Source organism: Mobula hypostoma, chromosome 3 (assembly GCF_963921235.1).
Source record: "Mobula hypostoma chromosome 3, sMobHyp1.1, whole genome shotgun sequence".
In the NCBI taxonomy this organism is placed as follows: domain Eukaryota; kingdom Metazoa; phylum Chordata; class Chondrichthyes; order Myliobatiformes; family Myliobatidae; genus Mobula; species Mobula hypostoma.
The window spans coordinates 130359380-130372783 of record NC_086099.1 but is presented as its reverse complement, the minus strand read 5'-3'; the positions used below and the strand labels follow the sequence as shown (position 1 = coordinate 130372783).

The 13404-nt window shown below is 40.9% G+C and overlaps 1 protein-coding gene across 4 annotated transcripts in view; it reads left to right on the top strand.

Annotated features, from left to right (window-relative positions):
* sp4 (sp4 transcription factor) overlaps positions 1–12793 on the top strand; it is a 75410-nt gene extending 62617 nt beyond the window's left edge. For all 4 annotated transcript variants that reach the window (XM_063043739.1, XM_063043741.1, XM_063043742.1 and 1 more), the window contains exon 6: positions 10411–12793. In XM_063043739.1, the coding sequence (XP_062899809.1) occupies positions 10411–10661 (251 nt within the window). In that variant the 3' untranslated portion in view covers positions 10662–12793. The remainder of the gene's footprint in view (positions 1–10410) is intronic.
* The last annotated feature ends 611 nt before the right edge of the window (positions 12794–13404 follow it).

Here is a 13404-nt window from a genome sequence, read left to right as displayed (position 1 = left end):
GTCCTGGGGGGCCCCCGTGCTCAGTGTGATGGTGTTGGAGATGCTGCTTCTGATCCGGTCTGACTGAGGTCTCCCAGTCAGGAAGTCTAGGATCCAGTTGCAGAGGGAGGTGTTCAGGCCCAGTAGGCTCAGCTTTCCAATCAGTTTCTGAGGAATGATTGTGTTGAATGCTGAACTGAAGACTATGAACAGCATTCGAATGTATGTGTCTTTTTTTGCCCATAGGAGCAGAATTAGACCATTGGGCTCATCGAGTCTGCTCTACCATTCAATCATGACTGATCCTTACTTTCCCCTCCTCAACCCCATTCCCAGCCTTCTCCCCGTAACTTTTGATGCCGTGTCCAATCAAGAACCTATCAATCTCTGCATTAAATACATCCAATGACCTGGTCTGCACAGCTGCCTGTGGTAACAAATTCCACAAGTTCACCATCCTCTGGCTAAAGAAATTTCTCTGTATCTCGGTTTTAAATGGATGCCCCTCTATCCTGAGGCTGCACTCTCTTGTCCGAGACTCCCCCACATACATAGAACATAGAACAGTACAGCACAGTACAGGCCCTTTGGCCCACAATGTTGTGCCGACCCTCAAACCCTGCCTCCCATATAAGCCCTCACCTTAGATTCCTCCATATACCTGTCTAATAGTCTCTTAAACTTCACTAGTGTATCTGCCTCCACCACTGACTCAGGCAGTGCATTCCACGCACCAACCACTCTCTGAGTAAAAAACCTTTCTCTAATATCCCCCTTGAACTTCCCACCCCTTACCTTAAAGCCATGTCCTCTTGTATTGAGCAGTGGTGCCCTGGGGAGGAGGCGCTGGCTATCCACTCTATCTATTCCTCTCATTATCTTGTACACCTCTATCATGTCTCCTCTCATCCTCCTTCTATCCAAAGAGTAAAGCCCTAGCTCCATTAATCTCTGATCATAATGCATACTTTCTAAACCAGGCAGCATCCTGGTAAATCTCCTCTGTACCCTTTCCAATGCTTCCACATCCTTCCTATAGTGAGGTGACCAGAACTGGACACAGTACTCCAAGTGTGGCCAAACCAGAGTTTTATAGAGCTGCATCATTACATCGCGACTCTTAAACTCTATCCCTCGCCTTATGAAAGCTAACACCCCATAAACTTTCTTAACTACCCTATCCACCTGTGTGGCAACTTTCAGGGACCTGTGGACACGTACCCCGAGATCCCTCTGCTCCTCCACACTACCAAGTATCCTGCTATTTACTTTGTACTCTGCCTTGGAGTTTGTCCTTCCAAAGTGTACCACCTCACACTTCTCCAGGTTGAACTCCATCTGCCACTTCTCAGCCCACTTCTGCATCCTATCAATGTCTCTCTGCAATCTTTGACAATCCTCTACACTATCTACAACCCCACCAACCTTTGTGTCGTCTGCAACTTGCCAACCCACCCTTCTACCCCCACATCCAGGTCGTTAATAAAAATCACGAAAAGTAGGGGTCACAGAACAGATCCTTGTGGGACACCACTAGTCACAATCCTCCAATCTGAATGTACTCCCTCCACCACCACCCTCTGCCTTCTGCAGGCAAGCCAATTCTGAATCCACCTGGCCAAACTTCCCTGGATCCCATGCCTTCTAACTTTCTGAATAAGCCTACCGTGTGGAACCTTGTCAAATGCCTTACTAAAATCCATATAGATCACATCCACTGCACTACCCTCATCTATATGCCTGGTCACCTCCTCAAAGAACTCCATCAGGCTTGTTAGACACGATCTGCCCTTCACATAGCCATGCTGACTGTCCCTGATCAGACCGTGATTCTTTAAATGCCTATAGATCCTATCTCTAAGAATCTTTTCCAACAGCTTTCCCACCACAGACGTAAGGCTCACTGGTCTGTAATTGCCCAGACTATCCTTACTACCTTTTTTGAACAAGGGAACAACATTCGCCTCCCTCCAATCCTCCGGTACCATTCCAGTGGACAACGAGGACATAAAGATCCTAGCCAGAGGCTCAGCAATCTCTTCTCTCGCCTTGTGGAGCAGCCTGGGGAATATTCCATCAGGCCCCGGGGACTTATCTGTCCTAATGTATTTTAACAGCTCCAACACCTCCTCTCCCTTAATATCAACATGCTCCAGAACATCAACCTCACTCATATTGTCCTCACCATCATCAAGTTCCCTCTCAGTGGTGAATACCGAAGAGAAGTATTCATTGAGGACCTCGCTCACTTCCACAGCCTCCAGGCACATCTTCCCACCTTTATCTCTAATCAGTCCTACCTTCACTCCTGTCATCCTTTTTTTCTTCACATAATTGAAGAATGCCTTGGGGTTTTCCTTTATCCTACTCGCCAAGGCCTTCTCATGCCCCCTTCTTGCTCTTCTCAGCCCCTTCTTAAGCTCCTTTCTTGCTTCCCTATATTCCTCAATAGACCCATCTGATCCTTGCTTCCTAAACCTCATGTATGCTGCCTTCTTCCACCTGACTAGATTTTCCACCTCACTTGTCACCCATGGTTCCTTCACCCTACCATTCTTTATCTTCCTCACCGGGACAATTTTATCCCTTACATCCCGCAAGAGATCTCTAAACATCGACCACATGTCCATAGTACATTTCCCTGCAAAAACATCATCCCAGTTCACACCCGCAAGTTCTAGCCTTATAGCCTCATAATTTGCCTTTCCCCAATTAAAAATTTTCCTGTCCTCTTTGATTCTATCCTTTTCCATGATAATTATAAAGGCCAGGGAGCGGTGGTCACTGTCCCCCAGATGCTCACCCACTGAGAGATCTGTGACCTGATCCGGTTCATTACCTAGTACTAGATCTAGTATGGCATTCCCCCTGGTCCTTTCCACACCTGCTCTGTCTCGGTCTTTCAAAAGGTTCGAAAGGTTTCAGTGAGATCCCCTCTCATCCTTCTAAATTCCAGCGAGTACAGACCCTGAGCCATCAAACATTCCTTGTATGATAACCCTTTCATTCCTGGAGTCATCCTTGTGAACCTCCTCTGAGCCCACTCCAATTCCAGCACGTCTTTTCCTAGATGAGGAACCCAAACTGTTCACGATACTCAAGGTGAGGCCTCACCAATGCTTTATAAAACCGCAACATCACATCCCTGCTCTTGTATTCAAGACCTCTTGAAATGAATGCCAACATTGCATTTGCCTTCCTCACCACCAACTCAACTTGCAAGTTAACTTTTAGGATGTTCTGCACAAGGACTCCCAAATCCCTTTGCATCTCAGATATTTGTATTTTCTCCCTGTTTAGAAAATAGTCTGCACATTTATTTCTACTACCAAAGTACATGACCATGTATTTTCCAGCATTGTATTTCATTTGCCACTTCCTTGCCTATTTCCTAATCTGTCTAAGTCCTTCTGCATCCTGCCTGTTTCCTCAACACTACCTGTCCCTCCACTAATCTTCATATCCTCTAGAAAACTTGGCAACAAAGCCATCTATTCCATCATCTAAATAATTGATATACAACATAAAAAGAAGCGGTCCCAATACCAGCCCCTGCTGAACACCGCTAGTCACTGGCAGCTAACCAGACAAGGATCCTTTTCTTCCCACTCGCTGCCTTCTACCAATCAGCCAATGTTCTAACCATGTTAGTAACTTTCCTGTAATACCGTGGGCTCTTAATTTGGTAAGCAGCCTCATATGTGGCACCTTGTCATGGCCTCTGAAAGTCCAAATGTACAACATTCACTGCATCTCTTCATGAGGAGAAGATGGTGGTGCAACGCAGCACGCAGCGGCCACTCCAGTGGTGATATCTGTTACTTGTCAAGTAGGTGCCGTGCACAATCCTGATTTGATGGAGACAGACATGAGAGCACGGAGGAACATCTAGTGAAACTTCTGAAATGCCTGCTTCGCTACTGCTGCTACTGTGTGATCTGAAATATCCGGAGGGGAAGGCCCCGAGTCCTTGGCTTTGCTTGTTGCTCGGCGGCTGGGGCGGGGTCGAAGTGCTTGGCAGAGGATGGTGCTCGGTGTCGGAGGGCTGGTTGGAGCCTCAAAGTTTTTGGATGGACTCAGAGTCCATTGCAGTCAGGTGCTTCCAGTGGTGCTGCATCGGCAAGTTTGCGGCGCTTGGAGGTTCATGGCAGGGAGAGTTTCTCCCTTCTACCGTCTGTGTGAGATGATGGGGCTATCGGGACTTGAGACTTTTTTACCGTGCCCATGGTCTGTTCTTTATCAAATTACGGTATTGCTTTGCACTGTTGTAACTATATGTTATAATTATGTGGTTTTGTTAGTTTTAGTCTTGGTTTGTCCTGTGTTTCTGTGATATCATTCTGGAGGAACAATGTGTCATTTTTTAATGCATGCATTTCTAAGTGACAATAAATGAGGACTGAGTGTCCTCATAATCTAATCTAATCTAATCTAATCTAATCTAAAATCCCCTTCATCTATCCTACTTGTAATCTCCTCAAAGAATTCCAACAGGTTTGTCAGGCAAGATGTTCCCTTAAGGAAACCATGCTGACTTTGTCCTATCCTGTCCAGTGTCACCAAGTACTCCATAACCTCATCCTTAACGATTGATTCCAACATCTTCCCAACCACTGAGGTCAGACTAACTGGTCTATAATTTCCTTTCTGCTGCCTTCCTCCTTTCTTAAGAAGTGTACGTATATAGAAATATTAAAATAAATAAGTAATGGGGGAAAAAAAGAACAAAAAAGAGTGAGATAGTATTTGTGGGTTCATTGCCCATTCAGGAATCTAATGGTGGAAAGGAAAAGTTGTTGCTGAAACATTGAGTTGTGTGTCTGCTGGCTACTGTACCATCTTCTTGATGGTATCAATGAGAAGAGGGCATGTCCTGGGTGATGGCATCCTTGAGGATGGATTCTGACTTTCTGAGGCATCACCTGTTGAAGATGTCGTGGACACTGGGGAGGCTCGGGTCCATAATGGAGCTGGCTGAGAACGCAACTTTTTTCTGCTTTTTCTGATCCTGTGCACTGGCTCCTCCATACCAGATGGTAATGCTGCTAGTTGGAATGCTCTCCATTATATATCTGTAGAAGTTTGCTAGCGTCTTTGGTGATGTACCAAATCTCTTCAAACTCCTAATATATATACACTGTTGTGCCACCTTTGTATCATATTGCATCAGTATGTTGGACCAAGGACAGATCCTGAAAGCTATTGACACCCAGGAACTTGAAACTGCTCACTCTTTCCACTGCTAATCTCTCAATGAGCACTGGTGTTTGTTCCCTCAACTTCCCCTTCCTGAAGTCCACAATCAACTCCTTGGTCTTTCTGACGTTGAGTGCAAAGTTGTTGTTAGATCACTCAACCGTTGTTAGATCCATCTCACTCCTGTACACCACCTTGTCACCATGTGAAACTATGCCAACAGTAGTTATGTTATTGTGAAATTTATAGATGGTATTTGAGCTACACACAGTCATGGGTGTACGGAAAGTAGAGCATTCGGCTGTACACGCATCCTTGAGGCGTGCCAGTGTTGATTGCTAGCGAGGGAAGAAATGTTATTTCCAATCCGCACTGACTGGTCTCCCAGTGAGGAAGTCAGGGATCCAGTTGCAGAGGGAGGTACAGAACCCCAGGTTTTGGAGCTTGTTGATCCGAACTGAGGTTGTCATCAGTAAACTGCAGATTGATGTAACTATTGTTATAGTCCATGCAATCCATGGTGAGTGGAGAGAGAGATTGCATCCACTATAGACCTGTTGAGGTGATTGGCAAATTGCAGCAGGTCCAGGTCCTTACGTAGGCAAGAGTTGATTCTGGCCATGACCAACCTCTCGAAGCACTTCGGTACAGTTGCTGTGAGTGCAACTGTGCGATAGTTGCACCAGTATGATTGTCCCCATTTTGAAGCGGATGGGAACCTCTGGAAGCAGTTAGCGGTTGAACATTACTAATTAAAGCAATTATTAGTTAAATGTCTAGTGATACTTTATGCCCTGCTACATTTGAAATCTCAAAGCTTGTCTTTGCTGTTTAAAATTAATTCAACTACTGAGAAAGATGGGAAAGTTGAGACAGTTAAATGTTAAAGCGACAAACTCCAGTGGAAAGGACAGGCAGAGGCTAGACAGAGTGAGGAAGATGTAATAGACTAAACTACATTTACCTTAATGCAAGAAGCTAACAGGTAAGGCAGAGGTACTCGGGATGGATTGGCACATGGGAATGTGATATTATAGCTATTACAGAAACCTGCTCGGGGGTGGGGCAGGGCAGGACTGGGTTTTGTAAGAAATCAGATTTGATTAGGGAGCTTTGGGTAAAAGAACCCTTAGGAGACAGTGATCATCATATGATAGAAATTACTCTGTAGTTGAAAAGCAGAAGCTAAAACCAGCTGTATCAGTATTACAGTGGAGTAAAGGAAATGAGAGAGAGAGAGAAAAAAAAAGAAAAATTAGAATTATAGGCCAGTAGCCTGACTTCAGTAATTGCAAAGATGTTGGTTCATTATGAAGCATGAGATTTCGGGGTATTAAGGCACATGATAAAATGGATCGAAGTCAACAAGGTTTCCTTAATAATTTGCGTGATAAATCTGCTGGAATTCTTTGAGGAAATAATGGGCAGGATAGACAAAGGAGACTCAGTAGATGACATTTGCTTGGATTTTCAGAAGGCATTCGACAAGATATTTATTAATTCTGTTTCTCTTTTTGTAGTTGCACAGTTTGTTATTACCTACACTCTGATTGAATGCCCTAGTTGAGTGGTCTTTCATTGTTTCTCTCATAGTTATTCTATAGACATTATTGAGTACGCCCTCAAGAAATGAATCTCAGGGTTGTATATAGTGACATATATGCACTTTGATAATAAATTTACTTTGAACTTTGAGAATTACCCAGAGAAAACTATTGACCAGAGGCAGGCAAATGACCTCAAGTTGGACAAAACTTGGGCAATTTGGGCTGAAGGGCATGCTTTCATGCTTTAACTCTCTGACTGATTTCATATGTCAAATGGTAGCTAAAAAGTGTTAAAGAAAAATGGTTCACTTCAGGTCAAAAATTCTTTAGCAGATTTTCAGTTTTTTTTATTGCTAAGGGAATTGAACACTAAAGTCAGGAGACTTCACTTTAATTACGTAGAGCAGTGTTGATCCTCATTATTTAAGGAACGATGTTAATACAGGTTTCCCCCGCCATCCGAAGGTAGAGCGTTCCTATGAAACAGTTCGTAAGCCGGAATGTCGTAAAGCGAAGAAGCAATTACCATTTATTTATATGGGAAAATTTTGTGAGCGTTCGCAGACCCAAAAATAGCCTACTAAATCATGCCAAATAACACATAAAACCTAAAATAACAGTAACATATAGTAAAAGCAGGAATGATATGATAATACACAGCCTATATAAAGTAGAAATACTTTCCCACAATCATTGCCTGAACTATTCTCCGTAGCGAAAATCTCACGCAAGTGCCATCGGCAAAAACGCGGCGCAAGCGCTCTCCAGTAACCTTTAAGCTATGAAGCTGCCAAATCATACCAAATAACACGTAAAAATACACAGCCGATATAAAGTAGAAATAATGTATGTACAGTGTAGTATCACGTACCGGAATCGGGAAAGCGCGGAGCACACTGATGGTGGTGTGTTAGACTGAGTCATCGGAGTTTGGGTGGTGCATTGGCCCCCATCCTCCGGGCAGCGAACTGATACCGATCCGTGAATCATGCAGGGGTACAGTGGTAGCCAGGAGGCACCCAGCACATCTTTAAGAAAAAAGCCGAAATAAACATGCTAATTAATTAGGTGCTGCCCGGCACATAATTGTCGGTCCAGATCATTGCCGATTGCATCGCCTCTGACCTGGGCCGACAATTGCGTGTCGGGCGGCACCTAATTAATTAGCATGTTTATTTCGGCTTTTTTCTTAAAGATGCGCTGTGTGTCTCCCGGCTACTGCTGCATTCTCCGTGAATCGGTATCTGTCTGCGGCCTGGGTGTTGGGGTGGTGGGACACTGGGGTGTCATCTGGTCGTCTGTTTCCATTAGAGCAGGCAGCTCATCTTCTCCTATGACTGCCCGCCTCGATGTCAAAGGTCGAGGTTCGTCATCTGCTGTGGTTGATGTGGAAGGCTTGCTTGACTGCTGAGCCTCGCGCATTTTTCTATCATACAGTTCTTTGTAAGCACTCAAACCATCTTGCAAATATCCCCTAAACCAACGTACCCTTTCAAAATTAAAGTCGTACTTTATCATTACTCATTCGGTTTCAATTGTTATCTTTTCCTCTTCCAATTGCATCAGCTCTTCATCTATCAGTTCTTGGTCATGGGATGCCAAAACCTCTTCAACATCATCTTCGTCAGCTTCCACAAGCCAAACTCACTTAGTCCTTACTTCGTTCACCACGATCAAAACGCTTAATTATGTCTAGTTTTATGCTAAGTGTAACACCCTTACGAGCTCTTTCAGGCTTTTTCGATACCATAGAACTCATCTTGCAAACGGCTGCTCACAGGCACGTGTTGAAGCAATGCTGGCGAGAATGCCGTTTCGAATCTGGGGGAGAGCGGCTGCTCGGTGCGCGCGCTGATTTTTTTCGTAACAGTGAAAACACCTGTTAGCGAAAACAGGGTACTAATATAGGTCTTTCATAACAGTGAGGTTTCGTAAAGCGAACGTTCGAAAAGCTGGGGACATCTGTACGTGAGGAAACATTTTCAAAGCTTTAGAAGCTTTACCTGGAAAGGGCAGATTATCTAATAAAGAGAGATCGGGCAGGCTCTGGTTTTGAGTTTCCTTTGAACTTTGAAGTGTGGCGGAGGCTTTATTTTAAAAATCTGTGAAGTTCTTGATAGAGTGGATGTTTTCTTTTGTGTAAGAATATAGAACTGGGGATACGTTTTTTTGTAAAGAGCTTACTTTTGCAGGGGGTGAAAATTGAGCTTTGTATTTTTCACGTGCCGTATATACAGTCTTGTCATTGGTTACTCCAATGATTCTTTCTAGGGAGAACTCTCATTGCTTAAAATTTAGTGTCTGAGTGAATGAACTGATGCCCATAATAATTTACCCTTGCAGTTTAAACCAGATCATTGTATCTTTCAAATACAGTGGATTTTGGTTAAGTGGGACACACCAGGGCCCGTACATTTTGGCTCAATTAAGCCGCTGCCCCAATTAGCTGAAGTTTCATGGACATATTTAAAAGGTATGAAAACAGGCAAACAACATTTAACTAAGTATCAAATTATATATTTAAATGAGACATTTGGAACACTATCAATACTACTTCAGTACGATAAAACTTTTATTTCCTAATAGTTATCAATGAAGGAATTTGATGTACGCTGCTGTGTTCTTTTGATTGACTGTAAATGAACAAAATCATTGCAGACACCTAGTGCAGATGATAGACTGCTTTCATACAATGCTATCAATGATTGCATTCTCCAAATATTTGTATTCATTGTAACATTCAAGATGATCGTTGATACCTTCAGATTATTCATAGATCCTATCTTGTTGAAGTAGTGAAATCATTTTATCTTCACTCCCATCTGTTTCTGGCATTTCCAAGCCTGAATGCTTAAAACTGCAGTGAGCAGAACAGTTCTGAATTGTCTTGCTGCTTATTTCTAACCAACTATCAGAGAAATCCCTGCTTTTTTGAACACAAGCAAACACAACTGACACTATTTAATAAGTGTTCGTTTTAAGCGCGCTGTAGCGAGTTTCAAATGCATATGACTGACGCCAGTTAAAACCTGGCTGGCAACAGTTTCCTGCACCAATTAAATGGCATAATGTCCCAAATAAATGAAGGGAATCTCAACAATTTCCTTGATTAATTTTTGGTCTTTAAAAGTTGGCTCAAGTAAACAGCTGCACCGAATAACCGATGGCCCAACTAACCAGAATCCACGGTATTTTAAATCTCTCCTGAAGGTGGGGCAAACAGATATATTTGTGGAAGCAGCTACACATTTTGTGCTGTTTAGTGTTTATGGCACAATGAAAATACAGAGCATCAGTACTTCAAATTGTGCAATTTGATATCTGTGTAATATCAAACTTCCATTTCAATAGATTCCAAGTACCCTCCAGTAATTTACCCCTTTGTCTTTTAACCATGATTTTAACTGTCCAAGCTTCGAGGAGTCTTGTGTACAATTTTGGTCTCCTCACCTAAAAGAAAATATTACTTGTTGTATACTTGCATTCAAAGCCTGTGTGCCACACTTTGCGAAGGACAACAGTCTTAGTGAAAATTCGATCCCAAATGCTTTCCTTGAGTTAAAAATTGTGAAATTGGAATGCTGCCCCAACTTGTCTACCACCAAACCCTCCAGCTCGCCAGCTCCCGTATGTGATTATACGTTTTAATATTTTCTCCATTAATTTATTTATTCTGGTTGTGTTATAGGTGAAAAGAAGTTTTCCTGCCCAGAGTGTTCAAAGCGGTTTATGCGCAGTGATCATCTTTCAAAACATGTCAAAACCCATCAGAACAAGAAAGGTGCTACTGTTGTTCAAACTGTTGGGAATATCTCGCCGGACATGGAGCCATCTGTGGCAGAGGTTCTTGTCTCTCCCAGAATAGTCGCCATTACCACTACTTCCCAGGATTCCAGTCCAGCAATGTCAGCTGTGGGAAATAGCATAGATGAATATTGATAATATAACGTGCAGCGGTCCAGGCTCCATACTTATCAGTTTATTTCAAATTAGAACCCATTTTAAAAACTTACAAAGTTCTTTATCGATATTAAAACGCAACTTTTAATTTGACGTTGGTTACTTGTAATGAAGGTTTAAATTTGTCATTTTAACTGGACAAAGGAGTCACATGCAAAGTAGCTGTTCAGATCATTGACTATTCAGATTTAAAAGACGTGCAGCAGCTTACCAATGTTTTCCTAAAATGCTACAAGAATTTATTCTTCTTGTAAACTTGTTTGGTATGATTCAAATATAAAACTTTCCTGTGGCACTATTTTTTAAAAAGAGTTTAATTGTTTGATCTTAATCTGCGGACTTATTAATTTATAGAGAACTTTTTTTTTACAAAACTTCTTTGTAATTTTTGCTTTCCATCGACATCTTGGGAAAGTGGTATCTGATGGTAATCATGTTGATTATTCCAAGATATTACTGTTTTTTTTTCCATAACATTGTTTTCTGATCTCTGTGTGGATGACAATTGAAATTTAGAATATGACATCATACTGTTTTTTTCTTTAACAAGTCCCCAATATTTTTTAAATGCTTTTTGAAAAAAGCATGTCCAAAGACATAGATAAGCTGCTGCAATGATGTAGAGTCATTTATCAATGCTATTGATTCAACCTTACTGGAAGAAGGTTGATTTTATTCCAGGTTTTATTTGTACATGGGATATATCATTGATACTTAATTGTGATCATTTTCTTCCAAATCTGCAGCTTTGTTTAGTTATTGGAATAACTTTCTAAGATCTAAAGTGTTGGAGGATATTCATCAAGAAGAAATTTTAGATTGAAAATGGCAGATGCAACTCCTGTCTGTCTGAAGACAAAATTTTGCTCTTATATTTCTTGTCAAACATTTGCTTTACAAATTTTGCAATTAAAGTTGTGCATGTAATTTTTTGTATTCCTGTTAAGATTCTTTTTCATTTAACTATAATGTTTAAGGAGAAACTCGTTGATTTGTTAAAATACTTTCATGGACCAGGTAATATTACTAACCTTGCAAAAGGGGTTTAAACATTCAACTTCCATTCATGTATTCAGCCTTTTTTATATTTGCTTCTGTCTCACTGCATTTTTTTTGTTTTGGTGCTTGGTTCTGGTTTTGAATTATTTAGTATATGCTTTACATATATTTAAACTATCTTTTGATAAGGCCTGCTTGTAGAAAGAGGCTAGGCACTAATTCGATCTAGTGTCCCAGTAAACCTCAAAGGCTGAATCAGTGCCCATTTCTTTTTGTATAAATATGTTTATATCACCGACTAACTTGTGTACTTTGTTGGTCTTAATTTCATATAGCTGCACGGAAGAATTATGATATGTATAGTTCTATAAATGGTAAGTGTTGCCATTAGTAATACTTGCATTTTTCTCCAGTGAGTTAGTGTCTGTCGCAAGTGGACATGGCTGTAGAAAATTACAGTTGATTTATTATTTATCACAAGTACTTTTATACTTTTTTATGCAAGGCCAGGAATAAAGTTCATATAATTGTAGGTGCAAGTAAACTTGTCTTCTTGGAAAGCAGTGAAATCTAAATTTATATAGATTTGCATCATTAAAGTCATTTAGCTACCTTATTGTGATTACACAGGTTGTTTCTGGCCTTGCATGGTACTTTTGTTTTAATGTATGTCTGCTTCCATTTGTGATTATAATCATGCATGTAATGATTAAAAATGATTAACTGCCCATAGAACTTAATTCTAAGTAACTTTCAGACGTTTAAGAATTAAAGAATACACAATTAATATGTGTAAAAAAAAATTAAAAGGGAATATTATTGGTGGTGTTTGGGGAGGGAAAGAAATTTTGATTTTGAATATCAGACTTTCTACAACAAGATTATTAACCTGAATATTTTGTTACAATAATTCACTTGTAAATCTTTTTTTTAAATGTGTTTTCTTGGCATCATAAACTTTTAATAATGGATTCTGCCAGTATGGCCTTAAAGGCATGATTTGTTCACATTTTTATAAAGCATATTTGTATAAAAGAATACATTTTCTGGGGGGAAAATGTTTTTTTTTCACCTGCAGCAGAAAACTGAAGTTGTCCATTAAAATATCGTTAAGTTGAGAGGCCTGTGTGTAATCCTTCAATAGCTGATTATTTCTACAGGATAGGAGAGACTTCATAAAATGATTCATTTTCCTTAACATTTTTGATAGATGACAAAGGTCCTTTGCTTTCAATAGGCAACAAAAAATTGTAAAAGTGGAAAGTAACCTGAGGCATATTTAAATATGAGCAATGTAAATATTGAGCAAATATTGTCAGTATGTTAGATAAGATGGTCTGATACATGCATGTTCTGTTGATTCAGAAACAGATTTCCAGAAGCCAGTGCATGATTTAATTTCCTCATTGGTCCATAGAGTGCCTATAAAAATTATCCTCCCTCCTCCCCCCCCCCGCCCGCCACAGCTTTATTTGACACTGATCAACAGGAAAAGACTCTTAAGTGAAAACCAATTTCTACAAAGTGACTACAAATATAAAAACATTAAATAATTGATTATTTACCCCCTTCAAGTCAGCAATTACAGCCTTGAGTCTGTGTGGATGGGTTTCAATCAGCTTTCCACATCTGGACACTGCAATTTTTCCCCATTCTTCTTTACAAAACTGCTCAGGCTCTGTCAGATTGCATGGGGATCATAAGCGAATAGCCCTTTTCAAGT